Source organism: Lynx rufus, unplaced genomic scaffold (assembly GCF_022079265.1).
Source record: "Lynx rufus isolate CCGP_SWC_20201006 ecotype Redwood Valley unplaced genomic scaffold, mLynRuf1.p SCAF_7, whole genome shotgun sequence".
Lineage (NCBI taxonomy): Eukaryota > Metazoa > Chordata > Mammalia > Carnivora > Felidae > Lynx > Lynx rufus.
Genome location: NW_025814889.1, coordinates 59,578,717 through 59,597,309, shown reverse-complemented (window position 1 = coordinate 59,597,309; position 18,593 = coordinate 59,578,717). Strand labels below are relative to the sequence as shown.

Below are 18,593 nucleotides of genomic sequence, written 5' to 3'. Positions count from 1 at the left end.
ACATCTGGCTTCTTACCTCCTACCACTCTCTGTGTCTCACGTGGTGCCTCACTCTTGTTACACAAATCTTTCTTTTCTTCAAATACACGAGCATTATTTTCATCCCTGGGACCTTTGCATTATGATTTCCTTTGCTTGAAACTCTGTCCCCTCATTTCTGTGTAAAGCTATTTCCTTCTTGTCCATCAAACATCATCTCCCCAGAGCAGCCTTCATGGTCTGCCCAGCTGACAGTAAGGGCCTCTTCCCCAAGATTGACGGGGATGTCCACTCTCATCACTGTTGTTCAACATAGTACTGGAAGTCTTAGCCTTAGCAATTAGACAACAAAAGGAAATAAAAGGCATAAAAATTGGCAAAGAAGAAGTCAAGCTTTCACCAAGATAATCTTCAAGCCATCATTTTCTTCATAGTATTTATCCCTATCTGAATTTGTTTCATTTATCTTTATTCATTGTCATCTCCCCACCCTTCCATCATTCATCTCCTATTAGAATATAAGCTCGAAAAGGTCAAGGACTCTTTCTGAGCTGTTTACTGTTTTAGCCAGTACCTGGAACAGTATTTACTACCTTGTAGGTGCTCATTAAATATATGTTGAAGAAAAAGAGAAAAAAAAGGATTGAGTTTGATTTGGATTAGTAAAGAACAAAAAGAAAGAGAAATAATTTGTACTAATAATATATCTTATTGAAAAAATCAGGTTACCTTGCTTACCTATATTCATTAGTACCATATGCAACAACTCCTAATCAGCTGTTCATTTTACAAACATTATGTGACACGTGCCCATGTCATACAGGTTCTGTCAAATGGAAGGTATAAGAATAAATCAGAAGTGGATAACCAAAAGTTCATAAACTAAACAGTTCATAAATTTGTCCTCTGTGTAATTGATGGCCCCATAAGCAATAATACCATAAACGGTATCCAAATTAGAAAGGAAGAAGTAAAACTATCACTATTTACCTATGAGATGATGTTATATATAGAAAATCTTAAAGACGCCATCAAAAAACTGTTAGAACAAATCAAATTCAGAAAAGTTTCAGGATACAAAATCAGTACATAAAATTCTGTTGTGTTTCTGTAAACTGATAATGAACTATCAGAGAGAAATTTTTAAAAATCCCATTTGCAATTGCATCAAAAAGAATAAATTTAACGAAGGAGATAATGAACACTACAAGACATTAATGAAAGAAATGGAAGCAATCACAAATAAATGGAAAGATACTCCGTGCTCACAGATTAGAAGAATGAATACTATTAAAACATCCAGGGGTGCCTGGGTGGCTTGGTCGGTTAAGCGTCCGACTTCGGCTCAGGTCATGATCTCACGGTCCGTGAGTTCGAGCCCCTCGTCGGGCTCTGTGCTGACAGCTCAGAGCCTGGAGCCTGTTTCAGATTCTGTGTCTCCCTCTCTCTCTGCTCCTCCCCTGTTCATGCTCTGTCTCTCTCTGTCTCAAAAATAAATAAACGTTAAAAAAAATTTTTTTTAAAACATCCATATTGCCCAAAGCAATCTAGAGGTTCAGTGCAATCCCTATTAACATTCCAATGGCAGTTTTCACAGATATAGAACAAATAATCTTAAAATTTGAATGGAATTACACAAAAAAAATTCCCAAATAGCCCAAGCAATCTTGAGAAAAAATAACAAGGCTGGAGGCATCACACTCCCTGATTTCAAACTATATTACAAAGCTATAGTAATTAAAACAGTATAGCACTGGCATAAAAACAAACACATGAATCAATGGAATGGAAGAAAGAGTCCAGAAATAAGCCCATGCGTATATGGTCAATTAATTTGCAACAAAGGAGCCAAGAATATATAATGGGTAAAGGACAGTCTCTTCAGTAAACGGTTTTGGAAAAATTGGACAGCTACATGCAAGAGAATGAAACTGGATCACTACTTTACACCACACACACACACACACACACACACACACACACGGTGGGGGGGGGCGGAGAGAGAGAGGGCACACATACACATATGCTTGTGTTTATTCAGCCATAAAAAAGAGTGAAACCATAGTGACAACATGGATGGACCTCAATGGCATTATGTTAAATGAAGTAAGTCAGAGAGAGAGAGAAATACAGAATGATCCTTCTTTTGTGTGGAACCAAAAGAAAAAAAACACACGAGCTTATAGATACAGAAAAGAGGTTGGTGATTGCCAGGGGCAGGGAGAGGGGAGACGAGATAAATAAAAATATAAAATAACTGAAGCATCAGGCATGGTTGGATGCAGGATGTGAAAATAATTAATGAAAAATGAAGATCAGGGCGCCTGGGTGGCTAAGTCAGTTAAGCGTCTGACTTTGGCTCAGGTCATGATCTCACAGCCTGTGGGTTCGAGCCCCGCATCTGTGCTGTCAGCACAGAGCCTGGAGACTGCTTCAGATTCTGTCTCCCCCTCTCTCTCTCTCTGCCCCTCCCCCAATCATACTCTGTGTCTCTTTCTTTATCAAAAATAAATAAAGATTAAAAAAGAAAGAAAAGAAAAATGAAGATCAGATACCAGCTAGGTAATGAAAATTGCTAGCTGTCTTCTCCTTGGTAGAGATTTCAGCCTAAAATCATATGCCAAATGCAGCTTATCCCTGACCCCTCCACTGATGAGAACTATAGAGGTGCCACAGAGGTTTAACCTCTGGCGTGAGCAAGGTGGCTCCCACCAGGCTTTCAGGACTTGTTCATTTACTAACCATTGACCACTTTACTAGACAATTACCAAATATTCCCATTTGCATACTCAGTGCTTGAGCTAGAGGAATGAGTAAGGCAGACACAAATTCCTGCCTTCATGGAGTTCATATTTTAGCAGAGCCAATAGACATGGCATGCAATAAATCAATATATTATATGGTGTGTTAGAAGGTGACTCCTGGTATGGAGAACAAATAAACATGGGTGAAGGGGATGAGAAAGCCACGCGTCAGAGGATTGTCCATGACAAAGTCAAAGAAACACAACTTTGAGGAAGGTGAAGACAGGTAATGTGAGGAATTTCAGAGGGACTGAGACCTGACATTTGTTTTGTGTCCCCTTGCTACTTGCAAGAGGTTCATCCAGGACTAAGTGAGGGCCTAGGGGGTGGCCCAGAAAAAAATTGGAGAGAGAGTAACCTGGAAGTGGTATAGATAAAACAAGATTAGTTGTAAATTAACCATCATTGAAACTAGATGATGGGTATAGTCTAGTCACCAAACTTAATATTTGGAATTTTCCATGATAAAGAAAGGCATAAGAATATTTATTATGAATCTTTTCCAGGATCATTAAATAATATAATGGCTCTATAGCTCACTGTACTGTGACGTGTCGTAATACATTTGATCATTGACCACTTTGTTGACACTTAAACTATTCCCCATTTGTTGCTATTACCACTAACACTGATAAAACTCTTCTACGTGATTCTTTGGGTCCATCCATGATTACTATTTGTACTTAATTCCATAAAAGTTAATATCATAATTATTATCTAATTATATGCTACTGAATATAATTATTATGTCATAATTAATTTGCTGTATGACTTGGAGAAGGCCCTCAGCCTTTATTCTGGACAAAATTGGCCAGTGTTAAGTAGCACTTGGCCGTTAATTTCTTGAAGCTTGTACCAGCCAGGGTTCCTCATTGCAAACAGTAGCAACTGACTCAGGAAACCTCAGGGAGAAAAGGAATCTGTGAGGGAGGCCGGGAAGGAGGGAAGGATAGGGAACAGGAATGGGAAGCAAGGTACGTTCTCAGGGGCCGAGGTCTCTGCTCACAGTCCAGCCTGTTGTCCGTGATGAGACCAGCCACTAGCCACCACGGGCACAAAGCTAAACTGATGGGATCTCATCACACCTGTATCCTCACCTGTTGTTCAGGTCACTACCCAGAGCCCTGCTCTTCAAACACTGGTGCATTTTCAGGTTACCTGGTTAGGTGGACTTTGAAGATCACAGTTCTCTCAACCTCCTAAATAGCCAAGGCCCACCATCTGGCATGCAGACCCCCCCTAGGGAATGACTTTCTGGTCAGCCTGGTGCATTGCAGTGCCTCCCGCCTGTTGCAGGAGAACAGTCCCGGTTACCGGCTACCTTTACCACTACCTAGTGCCTCCACCAGTCTGGAAATGTCTGATGACAGAAATCTTGACCCATGAGTCTTTGAAACTCCAGAGCCTAACACTCTTCCTAACATGCTTTTGTAAAAGTTTGTGGAACTGTTTTGACCCTCTTTTCCATCAAGGAGGTCCATGCTCCCCTGCTTCACCCTGGCTCCCTGAGGTGAGGAAGCCACAGAGAGAGGGGACTTCATGCTTCCACCCCTGCAGAGGCTGGAGCCTGTGAGGCCGTGATGCAGTGCTGAGCATCCCTGCTACCCCCGCTCCCTCCACCCCCCGCTCACCCTGCACTGGCCACAGGTCATGCCCACTCCCACCTCAGCTATGCTGCATAGGAAACGGGGCGGGGGGGGGGGGCTGTAGAATTGGACCGGCTTCCAGTCCCTCCCAGCTGTCACTTTTTGATTCCAAACCTGCATCCCTGCTGGGACAAACAGCCCTGTTAAGTCATTTTCACAAGCACACACCTCTCCTTCACTGGACCTTTTTCTCTCCCTGCCTTCCGGAGCAGTGACTACTTCCTGGCAGGCTCCCAGGCCAGCAGCCCCCTTCGCATCTACACCCTGGAGATGATGCCATGGAAGGGGGTCAGGCAGGAGCAGAGCAGCGAAAGCAGTGGCTGTTGCTCACTGAGCATCTGTTAGGTGCCTTACACAGGCACAAGGTAAGGGCCCCACACGTGTACACGTATGGCCCCAGCGGTCCAAGGATACTTTATGTTTGTATAAGGCTTTGTAATGTTCCAACCACTGTCACGTACATAATGCAAACCTGATATCTGAGCATTTAGATTTTAAACATATTTGAACATCTGACAATGACACTCGAGATTTTGTTGTTTTGCAAAATCATTCGATACAGGTTTGCTTTGGGTAACTAACACATTTAAAACTTTTCAAACCACACAAATTTGGTACTCTACATTACATTTGTCAGAACCTGTCAGTTGCAGAGGAAGAATTTAGGGAGATACAGATACAGAATAAACAGAGAGCCACAGAAGGAAGATACAGTTAATAAGGACAGGCAAACGAATCTTCCAGTCCCGTAACATGTTATTTTTCTAAATTTGTCCAATCCGGGAATAGTGTTGTAACTTCAAAGGATACAGCTAGATCTTTTCTGTCACCTCCAGTTCCTAAACCTTGTCAGACAAGTGTATATTTTCCAGCTCACCCTTCCTTCTTCTGAACCCCCATGAGAACCAGCCTTTTTGTTGCCTACATTGAGCAATGTTTGTCATATTCAAGACTGTCGTATTCAAGACTGGGAATGAGACTAGAAACCCAGATGCCAGTGTCCTGGGTGTCCCTTAAGTTTTTGAGGTAATGCCTACCCTGCCATCAAGGTCACCATGTTGCTGAGAGGGTGAGAAGCGCCCCACGCTGCTACGTGGGCATGCGGAGACTGGCATGGAGTACTTGAAGCACTCCCCCGTAACCAAAATGATTACTTCCACTTCAGAAAGAATCCTTGTTCCAGGTTGTTTTTGTAGGTCTGCAGTTCCAGGAAAGCAGCAATGGTGCCGTTCCCTCGGGGACCTTCCGACTTACTTCCAGTAAGTCAGTAGTATTTGCATTGCTAGTGTTCCTTTGGAGAGCCATTTCTGCTGGCATCTTCAAACCAGAAGGCAAAGAGAGGAATGCAGGGGGTCATACTGAGGCTTTGGGGAAATGGTTACACTTGTCAGCTTAGGAGCCATCGTAAATGATTGCAGATCGGAAAATGCAGTATAAACATGAGGCTTAGAAGAGAGAGAGATGGGAAGAAGCAAGACCTTAGCAAACATGGTCTTGGGACAGCACATTCAGCAGAGAAAGTGGAAACAGGGCTGTATGAGATGATTTATTGGTACCCCATCATAATACAATACAGTACGTGGTATGTTCAGTGTGTTACCCCTCGTTAGCAGTATTTTAGAGCACTCGGCAAATCGCTGTGAATGTCAAGCATTGATGCATTGTCATCAAGTATCTGCATATGGATCTGATGCCCTCCCTAAAGAATTTGTGTTTCTCACGTTCAATAAGTAAGCCTTTAGCAGGCTTCAGAGGCAACCAAGGGGTGCAAGTTATTGTATTCTCACTGTAGTCCGTTTTCCTTGGCAATGTCAGAAGCTAAGCACTGACCGCTCTGTTAGATGTAGAGAAATAGTCCCGTGTATTGAAAGGAACATGAGATTTCCAGTAGCACAGGGTGGAGGCCAAGGCCTGGCCCAGCCACTTTCCATCTGTGTGACCTCAAGCAAGTAACTGATCCTTTTCCTGCCTCAGTGTTGTCGTCTGTAAAACGGGCATGGTAACAATCTCTAACTTATGGAATTGTTGTGGTTATTGACCATAGCATGGCTAAAGTGCCTGACACTTGCTAGGCAGCCAACAAGTGGGATCTATAACTATGTTGTGGATAGAATATACCCTTGCTTTCTATTCAGTTTACCAGCTAGCAACTTTTAATGTGTACCTAGTAGAGCTAAAAACACATAAGGCAACTTCACCAAAACTTGGCTCACTGAAATCAGTCACATTACTTCTTCTTCTTCTTCTTCTTCTTCTTCTTCTTCTTCTTCTTCTTCTTCTTCTTCTTCTTTTAGTTTATTTATTTTTTGACAGAGAGAGAGAGAGAGGCAGAGAGAATCCCAAGCAGGCTCCACACCGTCAGCGCAGAGCCCGTGAGATCAGCTCATGAACCGTGAGATCATGACCTAAGTCGAAATCAAGAGTAGGACACTTAACTGACTGAGCCACCCAGGCGCCCCTCACATTACTTCTTAATCTCACTAGGATGTGGAGAGAAATCATCACAATCTTACATGTCCTTGAGTCTGTGGCCGATTAAGCGTCAACGGGGATAGATTATATAAAATCTATCCCAGTACGTAATGTGGAGAAGCTTGTCCAGAAGGGGCAATCAAGTGCAGGGACATCTGCCACTGTATATAAGACCTCAAGGAAACCTAAACTTTCTAGGTTTCAGCCTGGGCAACTATAATATGCTGAGCTTGGGTTATGTGGTTTCAAGGTTGCGTCTAGCTGAAATGTTTCTGTTTGCTCACTTGGCGAGCTCAGGGCTTGTCTCAGCACTTTGAGTTGTAAAGCTTTCCTTGAATTCCTAGCTCACAGAATGCTGAGCCGGAGGGGACATAGAGATGACCTGGGGTATCATTCTAGTCTTACAGATGAGGAAACTGGGACTCAGAGAGTAAGGCCCCCCTCCCTTTGTATCACAGAGCTGGCTTGGGGCTGAGCTAAAACCAAAACCAGGTGTTCTGAGTCTTAGGTCAGTGCTCTTTCCATTATACCACATTGCCTCTTCCACACAAATGGGGCTATCCCTCTGAAGAACTAAATGTAAGAATAGCACAGCAAGCCTTGAGGGACACTGACACCCTAATCATGTTATTGAATAACTACACAATTAAATAAGTCCAATGGCTCTGACTGTTGGAAGTACTATTTTGAAAGATTCTTACATTTCTAGTCACCTAGAAAGATTCATTATTTTTAGAATGTAGGGATAGCTAGAGGGTGGGGGCTGGCATGCTCCGTGAGTCCTTTCTCAGAGACGTGACTAGTTCATTTCTGAGCTTTGCATTTTAGAACCCTCAAGAAGCTCTGAGTTTCCACTCACCCAGTTACCAAGTTCATACATTGTAACCACAGAATCTAACAGTTGATCTGCGACTTCTCTGACTTTATGCTACCTTGTGGTCAAATATTTTCATTCCTGGTGAAAGAAGGAAATGATTTCATATTGACTAACAAAAGTCAACATGGGAATATACTAATCATGTGCATGATCACAAGATGTACATAGCACATATGAGTAACTGAGAAGTAACGAATCAAGTCAAGCTGCTTTGTTAGATGGCGGACACATTACAAGTTAGCGCAGTAAGGAAGTGGTGTCCTGTTCCGTGTGTCTGTCCTGCGGCTCTGGCTCAGGTGAAAATCCAGAGTCTCACCCTCCTTGGTCCGAGCCTTCCATGGAAGCTGCTCTATCTGCCATTAGAGCAGAGAGAGGGACCTTAGGGTCCACTTTTGACGAAAAAGCTTATGCAGGATTTACTCTGAGAACACTATTGTACTTCAGTTATTTTGGTGAAAAAAAAGTACTTCCCTCATTAATTTGAAGAAACATCAGTTGTGAAAATTATTTTTAAAAGACTGGCTTTAGTTGTAAAAAGAGGACAGAAAACAATTTAACTTGGTTATTTTTTCGGTTTTAGTGAGAGATGTAAACTACTTAAGTCGGGCTCCTTAAAAATTAAGAAAAGGTCCACAAAGCATTCAATATTGAAAAAAGTCTTAATCACACATGATCTTTTAGTTTCAGTTTATGGTCAGTTGATGTAGAGAGGAAGGCTAGAATGAAACAACAATCACAGAAGTGGGAGAGAATAGATGGAGACACAAGCACCCAGACAAAAATGGAGAAAGATACAAGCAGCAAGAGAAAGAAAGAGGAGGAGGACCAGAAGGGGATTTGAAACGAACAGCTTCATGGGACTCTGAGAAAGGAGCACAGGGCCTGTAAGCACAAGCTGTCCGTGGCTTTCATCAGCATTTGGCTGAAGCCTTACTCTCCACCTGGAGTACCAGCTCCATGAACACGGGGACCATGAGGCTCTCGCTTACCATGGTTTCGCCAGTGCCCAACACGGACATGGTCAACATAGGAAGAATTAGTGAATGAATGGATGGACAAAACAACAGGTGAAGAAAGAGAGTGTAGGGAGAGGGAGTCCCGGCCCCGGGACACCTATGATAGGATTTGTTCGAAGGTGGCTTCACAGAGTCTCACCTATGTTCTCTAAAGATGTTCTGCAGTCTGCTAAGCCTCGGAGCCATGGTGTGCTTCTGTTTCGGAAACTTTCTGGAAGTTGATGCTTCCACCATCCCGACCCTGGGTATCGCCATGTCAGCTGGGACCTTCTCCCTCCAGGCCCAGCCGTCTGAGGCTCTCCAGCCCTCTGGCCCATCAGCTGCCCCGTCCCCTGCCCTGAAACCCTGTCATGGTACAGACCACCTCTCGCATCCCAGAATGCCGCCTTCTTGGCTCTCCCAAGACCGCCCCTTGTCTTTTAGCCCACTTGGTGGCAGCTGCCTCTTTCCCCAACCCCTCCATACTGAGGGCCCTGCAAGAGGGTCAGCAGACTGGGTTTCCCTTCACTGAGAAGCCATCACATCTTCACCTTCACGTGAAAATGTCCTTTTTCAAGCCTTTCCCGTCACTGCCTTCTAGTAGCTCCTGGTCACATCTGGGACCAGAGTTTGGCCCTTGGCCACCCACAGCCTCTTCATCCACCCAACTAGTGACCTCCTTCAGGATGACCTCAGGGACTTTGCACACAATTCATCCTAAGGATCAGCCCCTGCAAATCCAGCAATTTCAAAAAAATGTAGTAAAATACACATAATATAAAATTTACCAGTTTAACCCTTTTAAGCATACAGTTTTACAGCATTAAGTACATTCCCATTGCTATGCAACTGTCACTATGTCCCTCTGCAGAGAATTTGCATCTTCCCCAACTAAAACTCTATATCCATTAAATCCTAACTCCCCCAGTTTGCTGATACTCTAGCAGGTTTAAAGCACTCTCATCCTAAAATCTTCATTTCCTGAAGTCGTTCTACATTCAGAATCTTTTTTTAAATTTTTTTTTCATTTTTATTTATTTTTGAGACAGAGCATGAATGGGGGAGGGTCAGAGAGAGAAGGAGACACGGAATCCAAAGCAGGCTCCAGGCTCTGAGCTGCCAGCACAGAGCCCAATGCGGGGCTCGAACTCACGGACTGTGAGATCATGACCTGAGCCGAAGTCAGACGCTTAACCGACTGAGCCACCCAGGCGCCCCTACATTCAGAATCTTAAATGTTATCGTTCCACCTTCTGTCTTGCCAAGAGAGCTGCCTCGTGGCAGACAGGTCTGGGTTGGGGTCCCAGCTAAGCCATTTGCTAACCTCAGTTTCCTCATCTATAAAGCTCCAACAGTAGATGATACTGCAGAGAATATAGATATTAAATAATAAGAGAACTGAAGTTAAGGGGATTGTTGAAAGGACTGAGTGCTTATAGAGCAGTTGGGCCCAGGTCCGTTCTTCTCCATCCTGCCTACCAGGCCACACACTGATGTCCCTCACTCCAGCCAGCCCCTCGCTGACATTTATAGCTTCCCTATAACTTTGTCTTTCTCATACTGGACACACCATCCTGTATCAGTCTGGCTCTCTGCCTCAGATGCACATCCACCCGGGCTGTTGGTAAACAATGGTTTTTGTGGGGGTCACAGTCTGCTAGGCCATCCATCCTGCCCTACAAGCACGGAATGGGCCTGTATTTGGCTCTTCTTCCTGTTTCCCACAATAGCTACTCCAAACCTTTCCCCTTCGGGCCATCTTCCTACCCCACCACTACTCCAGGTGTTATCGTTCATCTTATTTGTCTCCAGTGACCAGGGTTCTTAAACTATGGTCCACACAGGAATCCTGCACATCCCCAAAGAGGTTCTGATTTGGAAAGAGGTAGTGGGATTGAAATCTGCGATGTTAACAAGCAACCCCAGAGGATTTTGATGTGCATAATGCACAGTCTCCTTTTCACGGAAACCTGTCCTAAGCCAGAAGCCCCTTGGAGCAGACATATTGTCTTATCTGATTTTCACCTCTAAATCCTGGGCGATAGATAGATGTTGGAAGGATCGCTTGAATGAATGAATTTGGCTGTCACTGTGTGCTCCAGTATGTTACCATTCTCCTTTGAAATGCTAATTACCTACAGCTGTGTAAATTCAGTTTAAAACTTTTTGATATGTTTATCTTTAATTTTCTATCTGTCCTTTCATTATATTGGGGGTAGGGAACTATAAAGAACTTGCTGTTTTCCCAGTAGTGACAATAGATACAAAGTGGTAGACGAGACTGAAACAGAAGGGCAGAGATAAGTTGAACCTTTCCTCAGGCGGGGAAAGTACTTTTTTGACCCTCATTCTAGTGATTGGCCAGGCAGAAGTCCTGGCAGCCACTGAGGTGGGTTTTCTAAAGTGGAAGTGATCTTAAGCAGGAAGATCACTGCCAGGGATGTTGGGAGAAGGTTACCTGGAGAAACAGGTAGGTGAATCGCAATGCAGGTTGGCATACCCAGTTGGTGGTGGAAAGAAAGGCTCACCTGGCTTCAGATCCTAGCTCGGCCATTGCCTAGCTCGTCCAATGGGTGTTAAATTGTTGGGGCAGCTCATCTGTAAAGTGGCGACAAATATGATTTACCTTGCAAGCTCTTTTGAGCATTGAAAAGTGTAATCTAAGTAATGCACAGTGATTCTATGACGTTAAGCAAGCGAGTTGTCAAGAGAGCTGGGCATCTGGTTAACTACTCGTTTCTGCAGCAGTAGAGGGCTGCACACATACTCACACCCCTACACCCAGTCTGCCTAGAAAAACAGAAGTGGTACCAGCTATTGCCCTCTGGGGAAGTGTAACTCTGAAACCTCATCCTCACTGTAATAAAATGTTTCCAGAGGGAGCAGACAGAACAACCCAGGGCCATGCCCTTCCACTTCCCTCTTGCCTGAGTGGAGCTCAGAGCCCGTGTTGGGGAAGTGGGGGGTAAACCAGTTCAGCATGGGTGGCTGGAACCGAAACATTTCTTTTACCACCCTCCTATCCTGCCGCCCCTCTCTCTCCTGTGCCGGGGGAGGAGAAACAGCTTATGCCTACAGTACCCACACGTACTTGGATCTGTTGTCCTCAGTCTCCTGACCCTACCTCATCATTCGTCAGGATTCACTGAATGCCCTCTGGGATCGGGGTGCTGTTCTAAATGCTTTATCTGGGACCTTTGTGGGAGCCTGTAGGAAGTTGGAGCCAATACTTAAAATCTTCCCCCAGCTCATGAAAACCAACGTTTAACCCTCACTTCATTCCCACCAGCAGGCCTGGCCAGAAAAAGTAACTTTTGCTTTGAATACTAAGAAACTTTGATCTAAATGTTAATACTGGGGCGCCTGGGTGGCTTGGTTGGTTAAGCATCTGACTCTTGGTTTCACCTACTGTCATGATCTCATGGTTTCAGGAGTTTGAGCCCCATGCCCGGCTCCACACTGACAGTGCAGAGCCTGCTCAGGATTCTCTGTCTCCCTCTCTCTCTGCCCCTCCCCTACTGGTGCTGTCTCCATGTCTCTCAAAATAAATAAATAAACTTAAAAAAATAAATGTTAACACTAATGAACACCTATAAACCTTCTTTACAGAACTGTAGGCTCCCTTCCATCACTCCCTTGTTCTTGAACATGTATTTGCTTTTAGGAGAAGAATTTAGACTGGTTTCCTCGGATGCGAGCCATGTCCCTCGTCAGCAATGAAGGTGACAGCGAGCAAAATGAGATTCGGAACCTGCAGGAGAAGTTGGAATCCACCATGAGTCTGGTCAAACAGCTGTCTGGTCAGCTAGCAGAGCTCAAGGAGCAGGTCAGTGTGCTCAGGGAGCCGGGGCTAGAGCTGGGTGGGCTCGAATCATTCACCACCATTGAGCGAAGGGCAGTGAAGAGAGTGCGGGGAGACCTGGACACTCCTGGGGGCCAGATTGTTATTCACAGGGAACTGTAAATTCCAACGAGGAACCCTCACACTGTGCTGTATGAACCACATCCCCACAAGTAGAGGCTTCCATTTGTCCCATTACCACCTGTGTGCCCCTTCTGCACCCACGGAAGTGGGGGAGAGGAGTAAACGCCAAAGTACAAGGGCCTCTTTGCACTTTTTGGTAGAAACTGGTATTTTGTGCCATCCTAGCCATTACTAAGTACATCGGAACGGCAGATCATCTTCAGAATCTGTCATTTCAATGCTATAATCAACCTTTTCATCGTGTAAAATTATTAGTGGTAGTAAAAATACTATCAAAAGTTACTGTGGTAGCTATTAAAAAGACTAGGCTGACGGTGACGATTGTCTGACAAGCAAAGAGCCGCTCTAAAAGAACCATGGTTCCTGTTTTTAACCACAGAGAGGGGTTTGCTTATTTTCTGCTTGTGGAAATTCACTTAAAAAAAAAACATTTTCCCTTTTTTAAAGGTAAATAGATTCTATATGATGCCAGACACAGACTGTAGGTGCTTGGGAAATTTACCCCCAAGTTGTGCAGCCCACCAGCACTGGGGAAAAGTGAGAAAATGAGCTGAACATACTCTCTCTTTTCCCCCAGATGACAGAACAAAGGAAGAATAAGCAGAGACTGGGCTTTCTCGGATCAAACACACCCCATGTGAATCATCACATGCCACCACACTGATACCATGGGGGGGAAGCCGTGACTAGCCTTTCATCAGTGTCCTGCCTGATCACTGAATAAAGAACTGAGATGGAGGGGAGTGAACAGTGCCTATTGTTGAAAGTTAAAAACAACCAAGTGCCAAGATGTGGAGTGGTTTAGCTCTGAGAACAATTTATAACTGTTTTCATGGTTGAGGAGACCAAACTTAAAAGCTAGAAAGCACACATCACGCATTCTTAATGTAACTCCAAGTAGCTTGCTCACATGGAAGCAGAGGGGACGGGAGGCAGGGTGGAAAGGGGGGGGGTGTGGCGCAGAGAGAAGAACTACCTTTTGCTAAATCAACGAGGGAGGCTGTTTTGTCTTAAATACTGACTGCAACCTTCATCATGGTTGGTTGGGACTTCTTTCTTTTAATCATGGCATAGAAGCTAATGATACAGGTATTCAGACTCTGGGGGCTGCATTTTACCAAGGAAAATAATGGAAAAGATTAAAAATGAGGGTTGCAAAGAAAAATGTTAATGCTTCCAAACCGTAGCTGTCACGGGGCAATTCTCTTATCTATCACATGCGACACAATGTATTTACAGCTCCACGAACATCGTGCTTTGGAGCTTCCGCCCCTCATGCTGACAGCACAACTGAGATGTGGTTGCTTTCTCCGAGATTCGGAGGGGCTCTGTCGATGTGGAGCACAAAAGGGGATTTTCATATAACCTGCTCAAAATGTGTTTTATGTCATGTATAGTGTAAGCTTTTTAAAGACTGGGGGAAGTAAAAGCTGACAGGAAGCCCCAGGGAGGAATTTTTGTGAACCTATGTATGCTATTAAAATATATTGAGAATAATAAATGAAAGTGCTTAAAGGTGACAGGGAATATTGAGAAACTTATGATGGTCACATTTCCTTTTACAAATAAGGAGTAAAAGCTTTTGATTCATGTTTGCTGTGCTTAAGGAACTGAGTGGTTTTATTTATCCTATTTCTGCAGTTAGGAAAAAAAAAACTAAGAAATTTATTGAATGCCCAAGAAAATGCAGCATTTCAATTGCACATTTTAAACTGTATCAGTAAGAGCTTTTCAACATGTAGAAAGATAATAATCTCTTCCCCAAATTGTTTCTATGTTAAATTATGCAACCAGGATTTGTGGAGAGAGAAAATAACCTGCCATGCTCGTAATATTTTTTGAGACTATATATTTAGAATGTTAAAGCAAACTGACAGTAATGAAAGCACAGGACACCAGACTCTGGGAGATGCTTTGCAAGTTGATCTCTGGTCCCTGCCCCCATAGGAACAAACAATTCTCTCCAGAGTCTTTAAACTCTCAAGTTTTTACCGCCAAGGTTTAAGGTCTGGATGGGGTTTGCTATGACCATTTTGAAGCCTTTGAATTGTTGTCATTTAAACTATTGGCTCTTAAAATTCTCAAATCATGGTCTGGGTAAATCATAAAGGATTCCTGAACCAATCCTTCTTCCACAATGTTAAAATGTAGATTTGGAGAGAAGCTGTTGAAACCCAGAGCAGCAATTTTTTAGCTGAATCTACTGGTACCTCCCATCCCTCACCCCAGTACTTCCTCATGTTAAGAATTCTTTACTGTGACACCATAGTATTTTCCCTTACCAGTCACTGAAGGACCATGATCCAAAAATACCAAGAAATTGGGATATCTATCTGCATGCAGCACAGAACTTTGAGCCTAGTAGGCATTCAACAGGTGTATGAGAAATTCCACTGACACTCAATTACCCTTAATTCTTTATTAAAACTTTAAACTATATCACATACTTGATTTTTTTAAATGGCGTCACCAAAGCCAAAGTAGACCAAAGCAGCCATTGTTTTAATCCAAGACCATCATTGTTATAACAGTATTAAATGAAAGTACACTTTAAAATATTTTAATGAGAGAGTGTGCAGGTGGGGAGAAGTGGAGAAAATTGGTAAGGATTGACCATACTCTGGTGTGGAAACCCATCTCTTTTTGAACACAAAATAAAATATTTTTGATGTCCGAACATCAGGAGAATAGATTAATTTGTACAGATGAGAGCAACCTGTTTTTCATGTGATGAACTATCTCTTCTTTTCTGGGACCGTGATAGGTCTTTTTTATAGTGAATAAATCATTGGGTAGATAACTGCCATCAACAAATGGCCTAAGGTCTCCAAACAGTGTTAGTGGCAGCTCACCATTTCACAGATCTTTTCCCATGGGGAGTATCTAAAAGAGATTGCAACTAACAAGACTCTTGTTCAAAATTGAAATATTTCTCAGTTGTGTTTTCTCTCCTGCCTAAAATCTTGGAGATTGTAGAGCAAAAGAAATAAAAACAAGCAAACAAAGAAGGCACTTTCCAGGCTCTTAAAGTCATGATGTTGTGAGAAGATGACGGGAAACTTGACATTTGGTAGAAATTTATATTTGTTATGTATATGTTTGTTAATGCAACTGGAATATTTGACCTAGGCAAGTATCAGTTAACATTTTAATACTTATATAGTGACATTAAAATGAACACAATAATCGTTGATTTTGATGTTAAGGGAAATGTTTTACTCTTTAGTTATTAAAATGCATATTAGTTTAAAAAGATCAATTTCTTCTGAATATAATTTTTAATTTCAAAAGGATTTTATTCCCTTGCATGCTACATTGTGAGGCCCAAGAGTTTAATGAAAGTATGTTTCCTAAGTTATAATATCATTTTAGGTAACAAAATGTTTGTATCATATAAGACTGTAATATTAGTAAATAAATTATATACATGTAAAAATTATTTTTTCTACCCCTTGAGAAAGTTCATTTAGAAAGGGCTTATTTTCTTGTTTATTGAAATTCCTCTGTTGATGACAAAGATACAGTTTCTAGTAGTTTATTGATTATATCAGGAAGATATTTTGTTCAAGTCACAACTAATCGTGTGTATTTCCATATTCTCAGCTCACAATGCATTGTTTTGATGTCTCTTTTTATAGTTGTTTTATTATCCTATAGTTGTTTTATAGTTGTTTATTACATACTAGGGTTGAGCTGAGTGGAGAGGTTTGTGGTCTTAAGATTTGGTCAGGGAAGGTGGAGATGGATCTTCACTATAATCAGGGAAAAGGAGTAAATGATAGATAATAGGAAGAAAAGGGTTGGCCCTGGAGCCCGGGGGGGCGGGTGAGGGGAAAGTAAGTAAATATTGTACAGGCATAATGATATAACAGATTACAGGCTCAAGAGATCACACTTAAACATGCATGGAACAATGCTTGGTGGAAAAGCATCTGTTAAGAGGCATAGTCCCTCAGCTGTTCTTAAACTGTTACAGAATAGTGAATCGACATATTCTGACCCACAGACCAGCTCTAATACATACGACACATGATACGCTTCGAAACAGAGTGGAGCAAACACACGTGCCTATAGGAGCCAGGCAAGTCACTAAAACGCGTGACATTATGGGGTGTACACCATTTGTAGCAAGTGGGGAGGCTACGGTGAACTCTCTCTTTGCAAAATTTGACAACCATTTCCAGTATTTAGAAAATGCCCGAGGCCATTTGAAGCCCTCTGGTCACTCATTGGCTATCTCTAAAATAATTGTTGGTAAAACCATAGCATTTAGTAGAAGAAAACACAATGCCAAAACCAAGCAGGGGAGCTAATGTGCGTGGGAAACTGGAGAAACCGGAAAACAAAACCAACTGTCATCTCTGAACTGGAGTGTTTTCATGGACTTGAATAGTTTATAAAATTATCGTACCAGTACTTCTCATATCATCACCAATAGACTTTTTTCCTGCTGTAGAGTATTACTATTTCTGCCTCAGATAGTATGATTCTAATAGAATATGTCAAGACCAGATAAGTATAATTTATAAATTATTATTAATAAATGGGATTTATACAACTTTTTTGTGTGTGACACTTTAAGTGCTTTTTTTTTTCATTTCTTACCGTTTTCCTAAATAATGTATCAGTATGAAAGTCATTATTATTGCTGCTTTACATAGCGAGACATGAAGGGCAAAAAATTGGGTGAGTTGAACCACACTGCACTAATCCAAATGGAACATTTTGCCCAACATTTGTTGGGAGTTGGCTAAATCCCCAACTGGCCAACACCTACCGGCATACGTATACTGAGTCTGGTGCCTCTGAGATGGGCTAAGTGGACACAGGCTGTTCAGTCATCGAGCATTTCCTGGTGCTTCGCAATGATAGTTCCCCTCAGAAGAGAACGAAGCATGCAACAGCTGAAATCAAAATGAGTTGCATGAATCACATGCAAACCGTGAATGGAATTCTTTGCTCATGTGGGCATTTTCCAGTATGCCACAGTTCCTTGAAGCAGTGTGGCAAGAATTGTTTTGTTTTGCTTGGAATCAGAGGAAAGGTTGGGGGAAGGGACTTGGACAATGAGTTCCTCTTCCAGTAAGAATAATTGGCACGAAGGGCAGGAGTTTGCCTGTGGAGGGAGCGTGATGGACGTCTACAAGTCATCCTGCCTTTGGTCAGCCACGGTGCTTTGAGGAAGTCCTGGGAAAGCCTCATCTTCTTGACACAACTGTAGGCCAGAAGTCTGTGTATTTTAGCCTTCCTTCTGTCTTTTCTCAATAGCAGAGCTGCTGGGACATTATATGGAATTGGCCACATGACAAAGAAACACAGAAACCCAACTTTATGCAGGTAGAAAATTTATAGGAACAGAGATTAGTCGTTGAGCACAGTTGGACTCAATTCAACAGAAATTTCTCCTTTTTCTTTTTTTCCTTACACTTCAATGTGGATTTCCCCTAGAATAGCCTGTTCCCCTTTAATGCTGGTCCTGGGGATAAAGTCACCTCCTGAGAGAATTATCTCCTCACAGCTGTGGAAACGTGGATACAGGTGTGGATTTCTTTTGCAATCCACTGCAACACATCCCTCCAAAGTCCCACCCCTACCGCCACCCCATCACATCTATTTGCTTAGGAAAAAGTGCCTGAGCTGCTCCCTGTTCTAATAACTGCTTTTAGTTTGAGTTTATAATTGTCTTCACTTTGGACAATTGTATCTGCCTTTCTATATGCCATAACCTGGTACTTCTTTTTCAACGTGGATAAAATGTTTCTTCGTGATCCTGCTCTTCTTGGCAGTATATTGAAATAAAAATTCTGTAAACATAATAGCTTAGAGTTAGACCCT

At 42.7% G+C, this 18,593-nt stretch overlaps 1 protein-coding gene across 5 annotated transcripts in view; it reads left to right on the top strand.

The window, feature by feature from the left end:
* ITPR2 (inositol 1,4,5-trisphosphate receptor type 2) overlaps positions 1–17,316 on the top strand; it is a 500,503-nt gene extending 483,187 nt beyond the window's left edge. For all 5 annotated transcript variants that reach the window (XM_047065390.1, XM_047065392.1, XM_047065391.1 and 2 more), the window contains 2 exons: positions 12,438–12,599; positions 13,336–17,316. In XM_047065390.1, coding sequence (XP_046921346.1) covers positions 12,438–12,599; positions 13,336–13,422 — 249 coding nt within the window. In that variant the 3' untranslated portion in view covers positions 13,423–17,316. The remainder of the gene's footprint in view (positions 1–12,437; positions 12,600–13,335) is intronic.
* Positions 17,317–18,593: the final 1,277 nt, after the last annotated feature.